The sequence below is a fragment of the Scyliorhinus torazame genome, chromosome 25, assembly GCF_047496885.1.
Source record: "Scyliorhinus torazame isolate Kashiwa2021f chromosome 25, sScyTor2.1, whole genome shotgun sequence".
In the NCBI taxonomy this organism is placed as follows: Eukaryota; Metazoa; Chordata; class Chondrichthyes; order Carcharhiniformes; family Scyliorhinidae; genus Scyliorhinus; species Scyliorhinus torazame.
In genome coordinates this window covers 12,388,498-12,401,987 of record NC_092731.1, presented here as the reverse complement: position 1 = coordinate 12,401,987, position 13,490 = coordinate 12,388,498, and the positions used below count along the sequence as shown (strand labels likewise).

The 13,490-nt window shown below is 51.9% G+C and overlaps 1 protein-coding gene across 2 annotated transcripts in view; it reads left to right on the top strand.

Moving 5' to 3' along the window:
* dpf1 (double PHD fingers 1) overlaps positions 1-13,490 on the top strand; it is a 74,285-nt gene that overhangs the window by 22,098 nt on the left and 38,697 nt on the right. For both annotated transcript variants that reach the window (XM_072490020.1, XM_072490019.1), the window contains exons 4-7: positions 4,041-4,168; positions 4,486-4,575; positions 5,897-5,975; positions 7,561-7,692. In XM_072490020.1, coding sequence (XP_072346121.1) covers positions 4,041-4,168; positions 4,486-4,575; positions 5,897-5,975; positions 7,561-7,692 — 429 coding nt within the window. The remainder of the gene's footprint in view (positions 1-4,040; positions 4,169-4,485; positions 4,576-5,896; positions 5,976-7,560; positions 7,693-13,490) is intronic.

The following is a 13,490-nucleotide window of genomic DNA, read 5'->3' as shown; positions in this document are numbered from 1 at the left end:
AGCGTCAAGAACCACAAAGACATGTGAGACTTTAACCAAGGCTTTAATACACTACATAGGGAGCTTACCCGACACAGACGACCCCAGACAAAATGGGTCAGGTCTCAGAAGCTGGGTCTTATACCTAACGCCCGGGGGCGTGGCCAAGGCGGAGCTCTCCGTGGCCAGGTCAGGTTACATACAGGTGACCAAACCTCTACAGAGCTACAGTACAATACACAGTACAATACACAGGATTACAGGGCCACGTTACACACAACTATTATATAACTATGTACAATGCTAGGGAAGTACAGTGGTGTATCACCACAGTGACCCAAGCCGGGAATCGAACCTGGGACCCTGGCGCTGTGAAGCAACAGTGCTAACAACACGGCTACCTGATCCATCCTTTATTCAGGGGGAAAATAATGTTTTTGTTTTGAGAATGTAAGTTGTCGGGACAGGGAATCGTGTTGCCAACACTCCGGGATTGGCCAGGAGTCTCCAGGACGCGTGATGTGTGCGGCGCTCGGAGAAACAAACACCTGGGGCGAAATTCTCCCCCAACGGCGCGATGTCCGCCGACTGGCGCCAAAAACGGCGCCAATCAGACGGGCATCGCGCCGGCCCAAAGGTGCGGAAGGCTCCGCATCTTTGTGGGCCGAGCCCCAACCGTGAGGGGCTAGGCCGGCGCCGGAGGGATTTCCGCCCCGCCAGCTGGCGCAAACGGCCTTTGTTGCCCCGCCAGCTGGCGCGGAAATGCGGCGCATGCGCGGGAGCGTCAGCGGCCGCCGACAGTTTCCCGCACATGCGCAGTGGGGATAGTCTCTTCCGCCTTCGCCATGGTGGAGGCCGTGGCGGAGGCGGAAGGGAAAGAGTGCCCCCACGGCACAGGCCCGCCCGCGGATCGGTGGGCCCCGATCGCGGGCCAGGCCACCGTGGGGGCACCCCCCGGGGTCAGATCGCCCCGCGCCCCCCCCCAGGACCCCGGAGCCCGCCCACGCCGCCTGGTCCCGCCGGTAAATACCAGGTTTGATTTACGTCGGCAGGACAGGCAATTTCTGGGCGGGACTTCGGTCCATCCGGTCCAGAGAATCCAGCGGGGGGTCCCGCCAACCGGCGCGGCCCGATTCCCGCCCCCGCCCAATCTCCGGTACGGGAGACTTCGGTGGGGGCGGGGGCGGGATTCACGGCGGCCAACGGCCATTCTCCGACCCGGCGGGGGGTCGGAGAATGACACCCCAGGACATGAAAAAGGATTGTTTTTTTTATGTTGTTGAACATTTCTATTTATCAGATGAAAAAATATTGAAATATTGGGGGAGGAAAAATCTGATTGGCTGCCAGTAAAGCATCTTTCAATTGGGTGATGAGTCTTTTTGCTTCCTGATTGGCGTAGGAAGGCCGGATGTCACAAGGACGGACGCGTTGGCCGAATAATAGGTGGAGTGCGGTGAGGAGGGGGGGGGGGGCAGGGGCAAGTCATGTGATGGAGCCTCCAGGGATACATTTCATCAGAGTTGGCAACCCTAATAGGAGACGGTAAATGCCGGTGAAGCTGGTTACTAACCCTAACACCTCAGGCCTAGTTTGATAATTTTGCAGACAAGTAAACACTCATGTGCTTCTCTTGTATAAAAAGTTATAGTCAGAATATTGTGGGATACGCACACCATGTTGTTGTGACCTTTGTTTGTGCTTTCTGCCAATGTTTGCCACTGTCTATTGCTATGTCAACGGTCACGGCGTAGTTACAGTCCTTGGCCATTAGGTGACACTGTGGAGCAATTTCCCGAAGTCTGAACTTTTGGCACCATCTTGCGTCTATGCAAAACAAAATCTACCAGTTGTGTCAGTTTCCTCGTACACCGAGGCCCAGGTATTCAGCCCCCCCCGTGTTGGGTTCGTGGAGTCTGGCGACTTCCTGGCTCACACTCCCGACCTGATAAAAACGGCCTCACGTCAGATTTATGACAGGGGGGGGTGGCACCGGCTGAATTGCTCCTTCATGGGAGAGCTAGCACAGACACGATGGGCCAACTGGCCTCCTCCTGTGGGGGGGAATGTGGAACTCGCTACCGCAGGAGGGGGCTGAGGTGAGTCGATGTATTCAGGGGGAAACTGGATGAAGACATGAGGGAGAAAGGAATAGAAGGATAGGCGGAGGAGTGATAGGCTGGGGGCTTGTGTGGGGCACAAAACCCCGCATGGATTCGTTGGGCCGAATGGCCTGTTTCTGCGATGGGAGTTTCTACATAAGACAGGTGCTGTAACTTTACGATCCTTGAGCCGTTACACCGGGCGTAACAGGTGCCAAGTGGTTTAATAAAATCATTGACAAATCCATTTGATTGATGAACCGTCTAATCTTCAGATCAGTCTTTTAGTTTCTAATTGATCAGTTCTCTCTCTTCAGCCTGACTACTCTTCAGTAACCTGTCAGAATTGGGCAATTGTCGCCCCTTTAAGAGTCACTGATTGGCCATAATGAATTTCTCTTGCCTCCTCTGGGACTGACTAATAACCGATCAGTCACTAAATTAATGGGCAGTGAATTAGCGCCTCATCCCCACTGACTGACTGCCAGTGAAGAGTTCACGCTTAAAGGTGAGGTGGTCAGGGATGGCAGTCTGTGGAGAGCTGCCTGCATTTCAGCCAGACTTAAAGACTGAAAAATTTCCCTCTCTCCTTTTCCTCTCCTCCCACTCCCACCCCCATTTCCACTCCAGCCCCACATCGTCTTGTCTTAGGCATTGGATTACGCTTCCGCAGACCCCACTCACCTTCCTACCACCTCACATGACTGTGAAGAGCGCGTTGGCAACTTTTTCACTGGCTCATGGGGGTTGGATGTTTTTTTTTGAGGGGGGGGGGGTGGCTTACTGTCACAAACCTTTTAGCCACACTCATCAGAGAGGGTTCAAACCCAACCTGGAAACGCTGAGGGCAACTTTAGCTCTGCACCCTGTCCACTAGCAGGCTGCGGCCTAGCAGCCGCTGCTGAGGCCTGCCTTGCCTGTGCGACTTTGTCCGCTCCCCTTTATCAAACCCTCCCCTCTCTGCAGCCTCCACCACCCCCCCACCCTTCGAGACCTCTCCGATTCTGACCTCTTGCACATTGCCTGATTTTAATCGCGCCGTCGCTGCTGTCCACGCCTTCAGCGGCCCAGGCGTTGTGGTCCAGTTGAATGGCAGAGCAGGCTCGAGGGACTTCATGTATTGGAGGTGGGCATCGCGGGCAAACCCAGCTATCCTTGCTCTCCCCCCCCCCCGCCCCCCCCCCCCCCCCCACCTCGCTAAGAAACCGAGTGGCTTTCTGGGCTATTTCAGAGGGACTGAAGGGCCACGCACGTCGGTGTGGGTCTGGAGTCACGAGTAGGCCAGACCGGGTGAGGACGGCCGATTTCCTTCACTGAAGGGGACATGTGTCACAGCGCCAGGGTCCCAGGTTCTATTCCCCGCTGGGTCACTGTCTGTGCGGAGTCTGCACGTTCTCCCCGTGTGTGCGTGGGTTTCCTCCGGGTGCTCCGGTTTCCTCCCACAGTCCAAAGATGTGCGGGTTAGGTGGATTGGCCGTGATAAATTGCCCCTTAGTGTCCAAAATTGCCCTTAGTGTTGGGTGGGGTTACTGGGTTATGGGGATAGGGTGGAGGTGTTGACCTTGGGTAGGGTGCTCTTTCCAAGAGCTGGTGCAGACTCGATGGGCTGAATGGCTTCCTTCTGAACTGTAAATTCTATGATGATGATATTATTAGTGAACCAGATGGAATTTTACAACAATCCAGTATGGCTGCCATTATTTAAAAAATAAATTTAGAGTACCCAATCATTTTTTTCCAATTAAGGGGCAATTTAGCGCGGCCAACCCACCTACCCTGCACATCTTTGGGTTGTGGGGGTGAGACCCATGCAGACACGGGGAGAATGTGCAAACTCCACACGGACAGTGACCCAGAGCCGGGATCGAACCCGGGACCTCGGCGCCGTGAGGCAGCAGTGCTAACCACTGCGCCGCCGTGCTGCCTCTAATGCTTCCTTTTCTTGCGGCCTTTGTTCAGATACCGAGGTGGCCCTGAAGAAGGAGGGGTTGTTACCCGAGGGACCGGCGCTGGAGGCTCTCCTGTGCGCGGAGGCGGTGGAGAAAAAGGCCGAGACAAAAGACGAGGAGGGTATCAGCGAATGTCAGGTAGGCGCAAAGTACGGGGGGGGCGGGGGGGGGGGGGGGTGGAAGGTCATTGACTCGACGCTCTTGGCCGTCGCGAGTCATCCAATCGATGAAGGAGAGGCTGCTCGCTTTACAATTGGTCACGGTGTGGGCTGGGGTGTCTTGGGATGATTGACATGTTGTTGGACCAATGGTAGGTGGGGGGCTAATTGGCCAGAGTTTGGGAGGGAGGGGGGGGGGCGGTGCGGGGTGCGGGTCGGTGATACCCCCAGGAATTCATCCAATCAGAGTTGGCCCGGCTGACTGTCAATATTCTCAAATCTGCGTTTCTCTCCCAGAGGATCTTGGCAAGCGATTTCCCTCACGAGATCGAGACCGAGGAGCTGGAGGAAGATGCACCAAAGCGGAAGAATAAAACCAAAGGAAGAGTAAGTTGGTTTTGGACAACTATTTCCACGCGTGGCTCCGTTTACTGAAGGAGGCAGGCGGGGCGACCGAGGGCAGGGATGTCAACGTGGGGGTGAAAGGGAATGGTACGAATTCTGTTGGGAGTTTGGGGTGACCACCCAGTGGGAGAGATGATGAGGGAAACCTGGAAGCCTCGACGCTAATTTTGACGGGGACGAATTTTCAGGGTTATGGGGAAAGAGCAGGAGACGCGAGGCTAATTGGACAGCTCTTCCAACGGGCCGGCACAGACCCGACAGGCCAAATGGCCTCCTTCAAGTGCTCTAAGATTTTTCTTTTAAGGGGCTGCAAGGATTTCATATCGAGGCTTAAAGGTCAGAGAATGACAGAATGATACACGGACTGCGGCTGTTCAGCCCATCGGGCCTGTGCTAGCTCTCCGAGAGCTGCCCCATTGGTCCCACTCGCCGCTGCTCTCCCCAATAATAACTCTGCAAACTTTTGAACTTCAAGAATTTAACCCTTTCCTTTTTGAAAGTTACTGCTCCGACCGCCCTTAGAGGCAGCACACTGCAGATCCCGGCAACCTGCCACATTCGGACAAACGAATTCTCCTTCTCTTGGCAATGAATGTTTTGCCAATCGCCTTCATCCCTTTTTTAAAAATACATTTAGAGTACCCAATTCTTTTTTTCCCGTTTAAGGGGCAATTTAGCGCGGCCAATCCACCTAGCCTGCACATCTTTGGGTTGTGGGGGTGAGACCCACGCAGACACGGGGAGAACGTGCAAACCCCACACGGACAGTGACCCGGGGCCGGGATTCGAACCCGGGTCCTCGGCGCCGCAGTCCCAGTGCTAACCACTGCGCCGCGTGCCGCCCCAGTCGCTTTCATCCTTGCTGTTACCAACACCCCCCCCCCCCTTCACCCCCCCCCCCCCCCCCATCCCGCCAGCGGAAACGATCCCTCCTCGTTTACTCGGTCAACGACCCCATCGTGAATTCAAGCATCCTGTGTGTGTGTGTGTGTGTGTGTGTGCAGGACAGTAATGAGTGACACCGGCTAGTTAGGGCCGCCTGAGTGGCCCTCCTTCATCTCACTGGGACACAAGATTGACGCGCGGGCAATGGTCAACAAAATGAGAAACAAAACCAGAAAATGCTGGACAATCTCAGCAGGCCCGACAGCCTCTGAGGAGAAAAGAGGGGAGGCAGCGTTTTGAGTCTGGGTGACTCTTTGGTTGGTGGAGTTGCGCACTCAAAACCGAGGTGGGCCCAACCACTGGTGGAGGGCGATATTGAGGTTAAGGTAACACCAGGCCTTCCGATTCTCTCTCCTAGACCTGTGGCATCGGAGGAATGCGCAAGAGACAAGAGCCGACGTCCCTGGAAGACCGGGATAAGCCATACGTCTGCGACAGTAAGTAGATTCCGTAACCAGAGGGTGGGCATCACTCCGAAATCACCTTTCCCAACGAGGAAATCCCGAAGCTCGCTATCGTCACCACAGCACCTTTTTGAAGTGTAGGGCGGGATTTTCCGATCACGCCCATCCCGAGAGAGGACGTTCCCGCCCGGGATCAACGGACCTTTAAATGATCCGCCAAATCTTCCATCCCACCCATGACGTTCCCCGCAGCGGATAGGATGGGAATGTTTACCCTGTTATAATGTAGGAAACACAGAAAAACTCCCACAACTACGGCAATTGAGGTTTAATTATTGGCCAGGACACTGAGGAGAATTCCCCGCACCCCCATTGCTGCCCCCCGTCCCCAAAAAGGACAGACAGGATCTTGGTTTCATGTTTTGTCTGAAAGACGGTGCCTCTGACAGTGCAGCACTCCCGCAGTACTGACACTCTGACAGTGCAACACTCCCTCAGTACTGACCCTCTGACAGTGCGGCACTCCCTCAGTACTGACACTCTGACAGTGCAGCACTCCCTCAGTACTGACCCTCTGACAGTGCGGCACTCCCTCAGTACTGACCCTCTGACAGTGCGGCACTCCCTCAGTACTGACCCTCTGACAGTGCGACACTCCCTCAGTACTGACCCTCTGACTGTGCAGCACCCCCTCAGTACTGACCCTCTGACAGTGCAGCGCTCCTTCAGTACTGACCCTCTGACAGTGCAGCACTCCCTCAGTACTGACCCTCTGACAGTGCAGCACTCCCTCAGTACTTACCATCTGACAGTGCTGTGCTCCCTCAGTACTGACCCTCTGACAGTGCTGCACTCCCTCAGTACTGACCCTCTGACAGTGCAGCACTCCCTCAGTACTGACCCTCTGACAGTGCAGCACTCCCTCAGTACTGACCCTCTGACAGTGCTGTGCTCCCTCAGTACTGACCCACTGACAGTGCTGCACTCCCTCAGTACTGACCCTCTGACAGTGCGGCACTCCCTCAGTACTGCCCCTCTGACAGTGCAGCACTCACTCAGGACTGGCACTGGAAGTGTCGGCCGAGATCCTGTGCTCAAGTCTCGAATGGGGCTTGATCCCAGAATTCCTCACTGAGTGTTTCCCCCATCGAGTCCGGGTCCCAGTCAATGAAAATGATTAGATGAGGGGGAGAGCTGCTGTTTTTTGGCAGGTTGTTCTTGGTGATTTTTGCAATGTCGAGGTGACTAATGTCTTCTCTATCTCTCTCTCTCGCTCTGTCTCTTTCTCTCTCACTCATTCTCTCTCTCTCTCTGTCTCCTTCTCTCGCTCTCATTCTCCCCTTCTCCCTGAATCTCTCTCTCTCTAACTTTCTCTCTCCTCTCTAAATCTCTCTCACTCACTCTCTCACCCTGTCTCTCCTCTCTGCCCCTCTCGCTCCCCACCGCTCCCTCCCTCTCTCTCTCTCTCTCTCCTCCTCGCTTCCCCTCTCTCTCCCCCTCGCACTCTCTCTCTCACTCCCTGTCTCCCCCCTCTTTCTCTGTCTCTCTCCCCCTCTCTCACTCCCCCTCTCTCCCCCTCTGTTCCGTCCCTGTCTCCCGCTCCTTTCCTGCGCCACAGTCTGTGGGAAACGATACAAGAACAGACCGGGCCTGAGCTACCACTACACTCATACTCACCTGGCAGAGGAAGAAGGGGAGGACGAGTTGGAACGACACACTCTACCTTTCCATCGCAAGAACAGCCACAAGCGTAAGCTTAATGATTCCCTTTGTTTGGCCGCCTGGGCTGGGGAAATGTGTTTCTGTGTTCGTCAGGGGTGGAAAGGGGTCAAAGAACAGTCGCAGGACAGAAGGAGGCCATTCAGCCCATTGCGTTCATGCCAGCCCTCTGCAAAAGCTACTCCCCCCAACCCCTTTCTCTAAACTGCCTTTCAGGCGCACGTCCAACTCCCTCTTGAAGGCCTCCATTGAATCTGCCTCAGGCAGTTCATTCCAGACCCTAACCAGTCGCTGTGAGAAAAAGTCACTTTTATTTCTGTCGCCAATCACTTGAAATCTGGCTCTCCTGAGGTTCTGGACCCTCACACCAGTCGGGATAGTTCCTCCCCATCTACCCTGCCCACAGCTGGAGTACTGTACCCGGTTTTCTGCCTCTTAGATACTTTCCATCGAGGGAGAGGCGGGGAGGATCACCAGGCCGATTCCAGGGTTGGCAGGATTGTCGGATGAGGAGAGATTGGTCCGACTAGGCCTGTATTCACTGGAGTTTAGAAGAATGAGAGAGGATCACATTGAAACGTCCACCATTCTGACGGGGCTGGACAGACTGGAGGCTGGGATGTTGCTTCCCCTGACTGGGAGGGTTCTAGAACCAGGGCCCACAGTCTCCGGATGTGGGGTAGCCATTTAGGACGGAGATGAGGAGAAACCTCTTCACTCAGAGGGTGGTGAACCTGTGGAATTCTGCATCACAGAAGGCCGTGAAGGCCAAGTCGCTGAATATAGTTAAGAAGGAAATAGACACTATAATCTAGAAGGTTCCGGAGGGAGCTCTGGAGTATGCCGTTGCGATAGACGATTAGCCATTTAAAAAAAATTTAAGAATACCCGATTATTTCTTTTTCCAATTAAGAGGCAATTTAGCGTGGCCAATCCACCTACCCTGCACATCTTTGGGTTGTGGGGGCGAAACCCACGCAGACACGGGGAGAACGTGCAAACTCCACACGGACGGTGACCCGGGGCCGGGATCGAACCCGGGTCCTCGGCGCCGTGAGGCGGCAGCGAAAGAGGATCAGCCATGATCGTGGGGTTGGTTTAGCACAGTGGGCTAAACAGCTGGCTTGTAATGCAGAACAAGGCCAGCAGCGCGGGTTCAATTCCCGTACCGGCCTCCCCGAACAGGCGCCGGAATGTGGCGACTGGGGGCTTTTCGCAGTAACTTCATTGAAGCCTACTCGTGACAATAAGCGATTATTATTATTATTATTGACTGACGGAGGAGGTTCAAGGCCCAATGGCCTCCTCCTGCTCCCATTTTCAATGTTTCTAAGACCCGTCCAAATTTTGAACGCCCCTATCAAATCTCCTCTCAACCCTCCCTCCCCCAAGGAAAACAGCCCCCGTTTCTCCAGCCTATCATTGTAACTCAGGCTCCGCGTCACCGGGAAGCACCTCGCCGATGTTTTCTAAACCCTGTCGGAACGGTCTCACGCCCTGACTGATGTGCGGCTCTCTGAATGAGACCCAAACCCTCCAGTCGAGGCGCAGTGGTTTTCTTTTCAGAAAGGTTCCTCCTCGGCCTGTAGGCTCATTCTTTCCCCATCTCTAAAACCTTTTCCCTTCGAGCCTTATTTGTGCTCCAGTAGATTTGGGTTCGAGTCAGGGCCTTTGTTCTTCGCCTCCACCCAACGGTCATGTGGGTTGGACCGTTGTAACCAGGGTTGCTAACTCAATTTGAGAGTATTCTTCTCGATGGGGCTGGATGGCCTATCCATTCACTGTAACTTTGCTATGCTTCTGTGGTATTGCTGGAGACACTACCCCTGGCACAAGTGGCCATTATTGATGAGAGAGCATTGATGGTGAGCGCTCCATTGTACTCCAACCGTGGAGGATGTCTCTTAGGGTATATCTGACCCTTCCCTTTGGGGGTAGCCCTCACCTAGGGTAATCAAACGGGAAGCTAACTTAGCACAGGCCCGGCTTCAGGCCTGGGGCTTTCCTACTCATTCGGACTCCAGGATGGAGGCTTTATCTCCCAGCTAATGGCCAAATTATCAGAAATTTCTTCAGGGTAAAGGAGAGAACTCTGGTTGTGGTATACCTTTTTTTTTACTGACCCAAGAGCAGAAATGACAGCCTCCAGAAGCAAGAAGATGCCTCCTATGTACTGAAACGTAACATGTTGACAAAATATCTAGGATATCAGGTCACCAAATGAAGAGTAAATGCTTTCACAGTGAAGACATGCACTGGAAATAATGTGTGCACTGACGTCATATATTCCTGATCTCTCTAACTGATAGAGAATGTGATGCTAACAGGTCATAATTTTCAGGCTAATAGCTATTGATTGGTATTTATGAAGAGGTAAGATTATACAGAATGAAAGAGGAAATGGCAGTGCTTCACCTGACCTCATGTCATTCGTTTTGAAACAATGACAGCATTACCGTTCTCTTGAGTATATTTAGACTGGGAATTAGCACAAAGCTTTTGAGGAAGTTGCTAGTTACTTCATGGGACACAATATTAGTCCTGACCTGTGTATCAGTGGAGTAATATCAAGAAGATTTGCAAAACGCTTTGTTGTCAGTCAGGCATAATCGAGGTAAGAGAGTATTCTGATCAATTCAACGACAAATTGCTTTTGGCCATGGCAGACTTGTTGAAGCTTTTAAAAATATATATTTTTATTGAAGAAAATTTTCAGTGTAACAAAATAATACCACACTACACCACCAATGTGTAAAGATACAGTGCAGTCAATACTCAACGACCCCACTGAACCCAACCCTTCAAACCTACAACTAAATCCTCCTCTAACAGCTGATCGTACGGTGACTACCTCTTTGAAAAAGGAAATGAATGGCTGCCATCTCGAATAGAACCCTTCGACCGACCCTCTAATACTGTACTCGGCCTTCTCCAGTTTTAAGAACTCCATTAGGCCACCTAACTAGCGTGAGAGGCCAGGGCTTAGAAACTCCAAAGCGGATTACGAAGCTCACCTGACCTGTAACTTTGCTGATGAATTTGGCTAAGATGAGCGCAAGATCGCACTTCAGGTGCGATTCATCAGACTTCTGAGGCGCTTTTATCAAAATAAAGTTTATTATAAGAATGTAGTTAACATATATAAAACACAGCAAGAATTTGTTATCGATTACAAACATTAAAAAAACACAACAGCTACAGTAATCTCTGTATATAACTCTTAATGAAGCCCCCTTAGCTGTTCCAATTCAATACAAAATCCAATAAACCAAAACCCCTTTCAAGGGCCTGGCCCAGCACACTGTAATCTCACTGAATGGGACTGGTCCTTTCCCGGAGATCCAGCCTCCATCCAGCATATTCAACAGCTTTAGAATGAAAAACAGGGAAACACTGCTCCTCTTCTGCAGTCTAAAGCAACAAACCGAAACTGAAACCTAAAAACACTAAACCCCCTCTCACCTGACAGCCACAGCCTAGCTCCACCCACAAATGACATCACTGAAGCCGTGCTGCAGGTCATGTGGTCAGACCAAACCTTTCTTAAAGGGGCACTCACATGACACTAGGCCGAGGCACTGTGCGGAGTAGGTGGCCTCCACCCAAGCAGAACTCTCCTCCGGGCTATGAAGGAGGTAAAGGCGAGAACATCCGTCTTCACCCCCGTCTGTGGTTGGCCAGGTGACCACCACAATCTGGTGACGAATATTATTTATGATTAGCACCTTCTAATTCACATTAAACACCCAAAGAAACAGGTGAGTCAGCCCTTGCAATATGTACTTGATATAGTCGCGTAGTCCCCGGGACAGAACGAAAGACAGCATAAATTCTCTTCGAATTACCAGGCACACAAACCTTCATGTTGTTAAGAAAACAAGCATATATACTTCCTTTCTTGTTGCGAACTTTCAAAATGTTTTCCTGTCACAATTTCCCATTCAATTTTGCTATGTCAACTGTCACAAGTAGTTTCACGCTGTGACCACCAGGTGTCGCTGGAGTGATCAGTCTTCCTGGCTCTAAGTCCGTCATCCATCTTGCATATCTTATTTAAATAAACACTACAGGCTGGAATCTAATTGAGGCACTCGGATGATTTTCCCCATCCCTGAGATCTGGTATTTTTTTTGTCCAACGCCATTATCCCAAAGTCCAGGGGGGAGCGATGAGGCTCCGGGTGCTGGACAACACCAGGATTGGGCAGATGAGGGCACTAATAATTGTCCGTCCCTGGCCTAGCAAAGAAAAGAATTGACCAGAGCTTCCTACTCCCTAGACTGACCATCACTGTTGATTTCAAAGCACACTGCCCCCAGTTACGGGCCAGGTTACCTGGATTTGGGATTTGGCTCCTGCGAAAATAGGGGGCCAGGAAGGAGATTTCACCTTTTCAAAGGGAGGAAAATGGCAACAAAAAAAAAAAGACTTGTCCGAATTTCTTTGCATCCTTATTTTGTGGATTGTTTTTCAGAGTTTAAACGGCATTCCCATTTCGTTCCAGTCCAATCATCATTCACACTTCATGCGGCCGCAGCAGAATTGTTCAGAAATCGAACCTCGATGCATTCCTGTTAAATGCTGATTATTATTCAGTCCAGCCGACCCTGCGGACTGCAAATGTTTGCTCATCAGCAAAAGTTGGGGGAATTTGATTTGGGAGAGGTGGGGGGATGGATTCCAGAGTCAGCTCTACTCGCTGGGGAGCTGTCCTGTCATCTCCCATGAGCCCAGGCAGAGAGCGGAAGAGAGAGAGAGAGCTCGTTAACCACTGATTTGAACAGGAATTGGAGATTTGGGTAGGGGGGTCAGCATATCCCAATTCAAGGTGTTCCCGATTGTCCGACTCGTAAATCAACGGGATTGATTGTCTGATCATTTTTGATTATTTTGTGGGATGTTCCTGTTGCCCAACCCTAACCGCCCTTGAACTGATTTCAGAGGGCAATTAAGAATGGACCACATTGCAATGGGAGCAGTCACGTGCCACCTAGACAGGCTAAGGAGGGCAGATTTCCTTCCCTAAAGATCACAAGGTTATTTTTTTATGACAGTCGATGATAATTGCCACGGTCGCCGTTGTTGAGTCTAACTTTCAATTCCAGATTTTATTCGTTGAATTTGAATTCCACGGGGCAGCACGGTGGCGCAGTGGTTAGCACTGCTGCCTCATGGCGCCGAGGTCCCAGGTTCTGGGTCACTGTCCGTGTGGAGTTTGCACATTCTCCCCGTGTTTGCGTGGGTTTTGCCCCCACAACCCAAAGATGTGCAGGGTAGTTGGATTGGCCACGCTAAATTGCCCCTTAATTGGAAAAAATGAATTGGGTACTCTACATTTAAAAAAGAAAAGAATTTGAATTCCACCAGGTGCCGGGGTGGGATTTGAACCCGTGCCCCGCCCCGGAGTCTCTGGATTGTTACTCCAGCGACATCACCCTCTCTCTCAGGCTGGGGGTTTCCACAGACGATCGAATGGAATGTGCGGTGGAACAGCTGGTTACATAAACACCAGAGATCGAATGAGTCTGTGCGTACAATGCCAGTGTTGTCTTTAAGGGGAGAGGAGGTTTGATTCAGTGACAAGTGAAGAATGTTGTCTTCACCTCTTCACACTCGACGCTCGGAGGACTGAGTCTGGGGCTGATTAACCGCTTCACAGTTCAGGATCTCGAATCCTCTTCCGTCATTTGACCATCTTTACCCCAGCCCATAAGTTAGCCTGGGATTCCCGCCGTCTCTGTCTCCTCCTTTAAGCTTATAACCTGCCTCTTTGAAGACAATTTATTTGGTCGTCTGACCTCATATCATGTGACTCAGTGTCAATTTTTG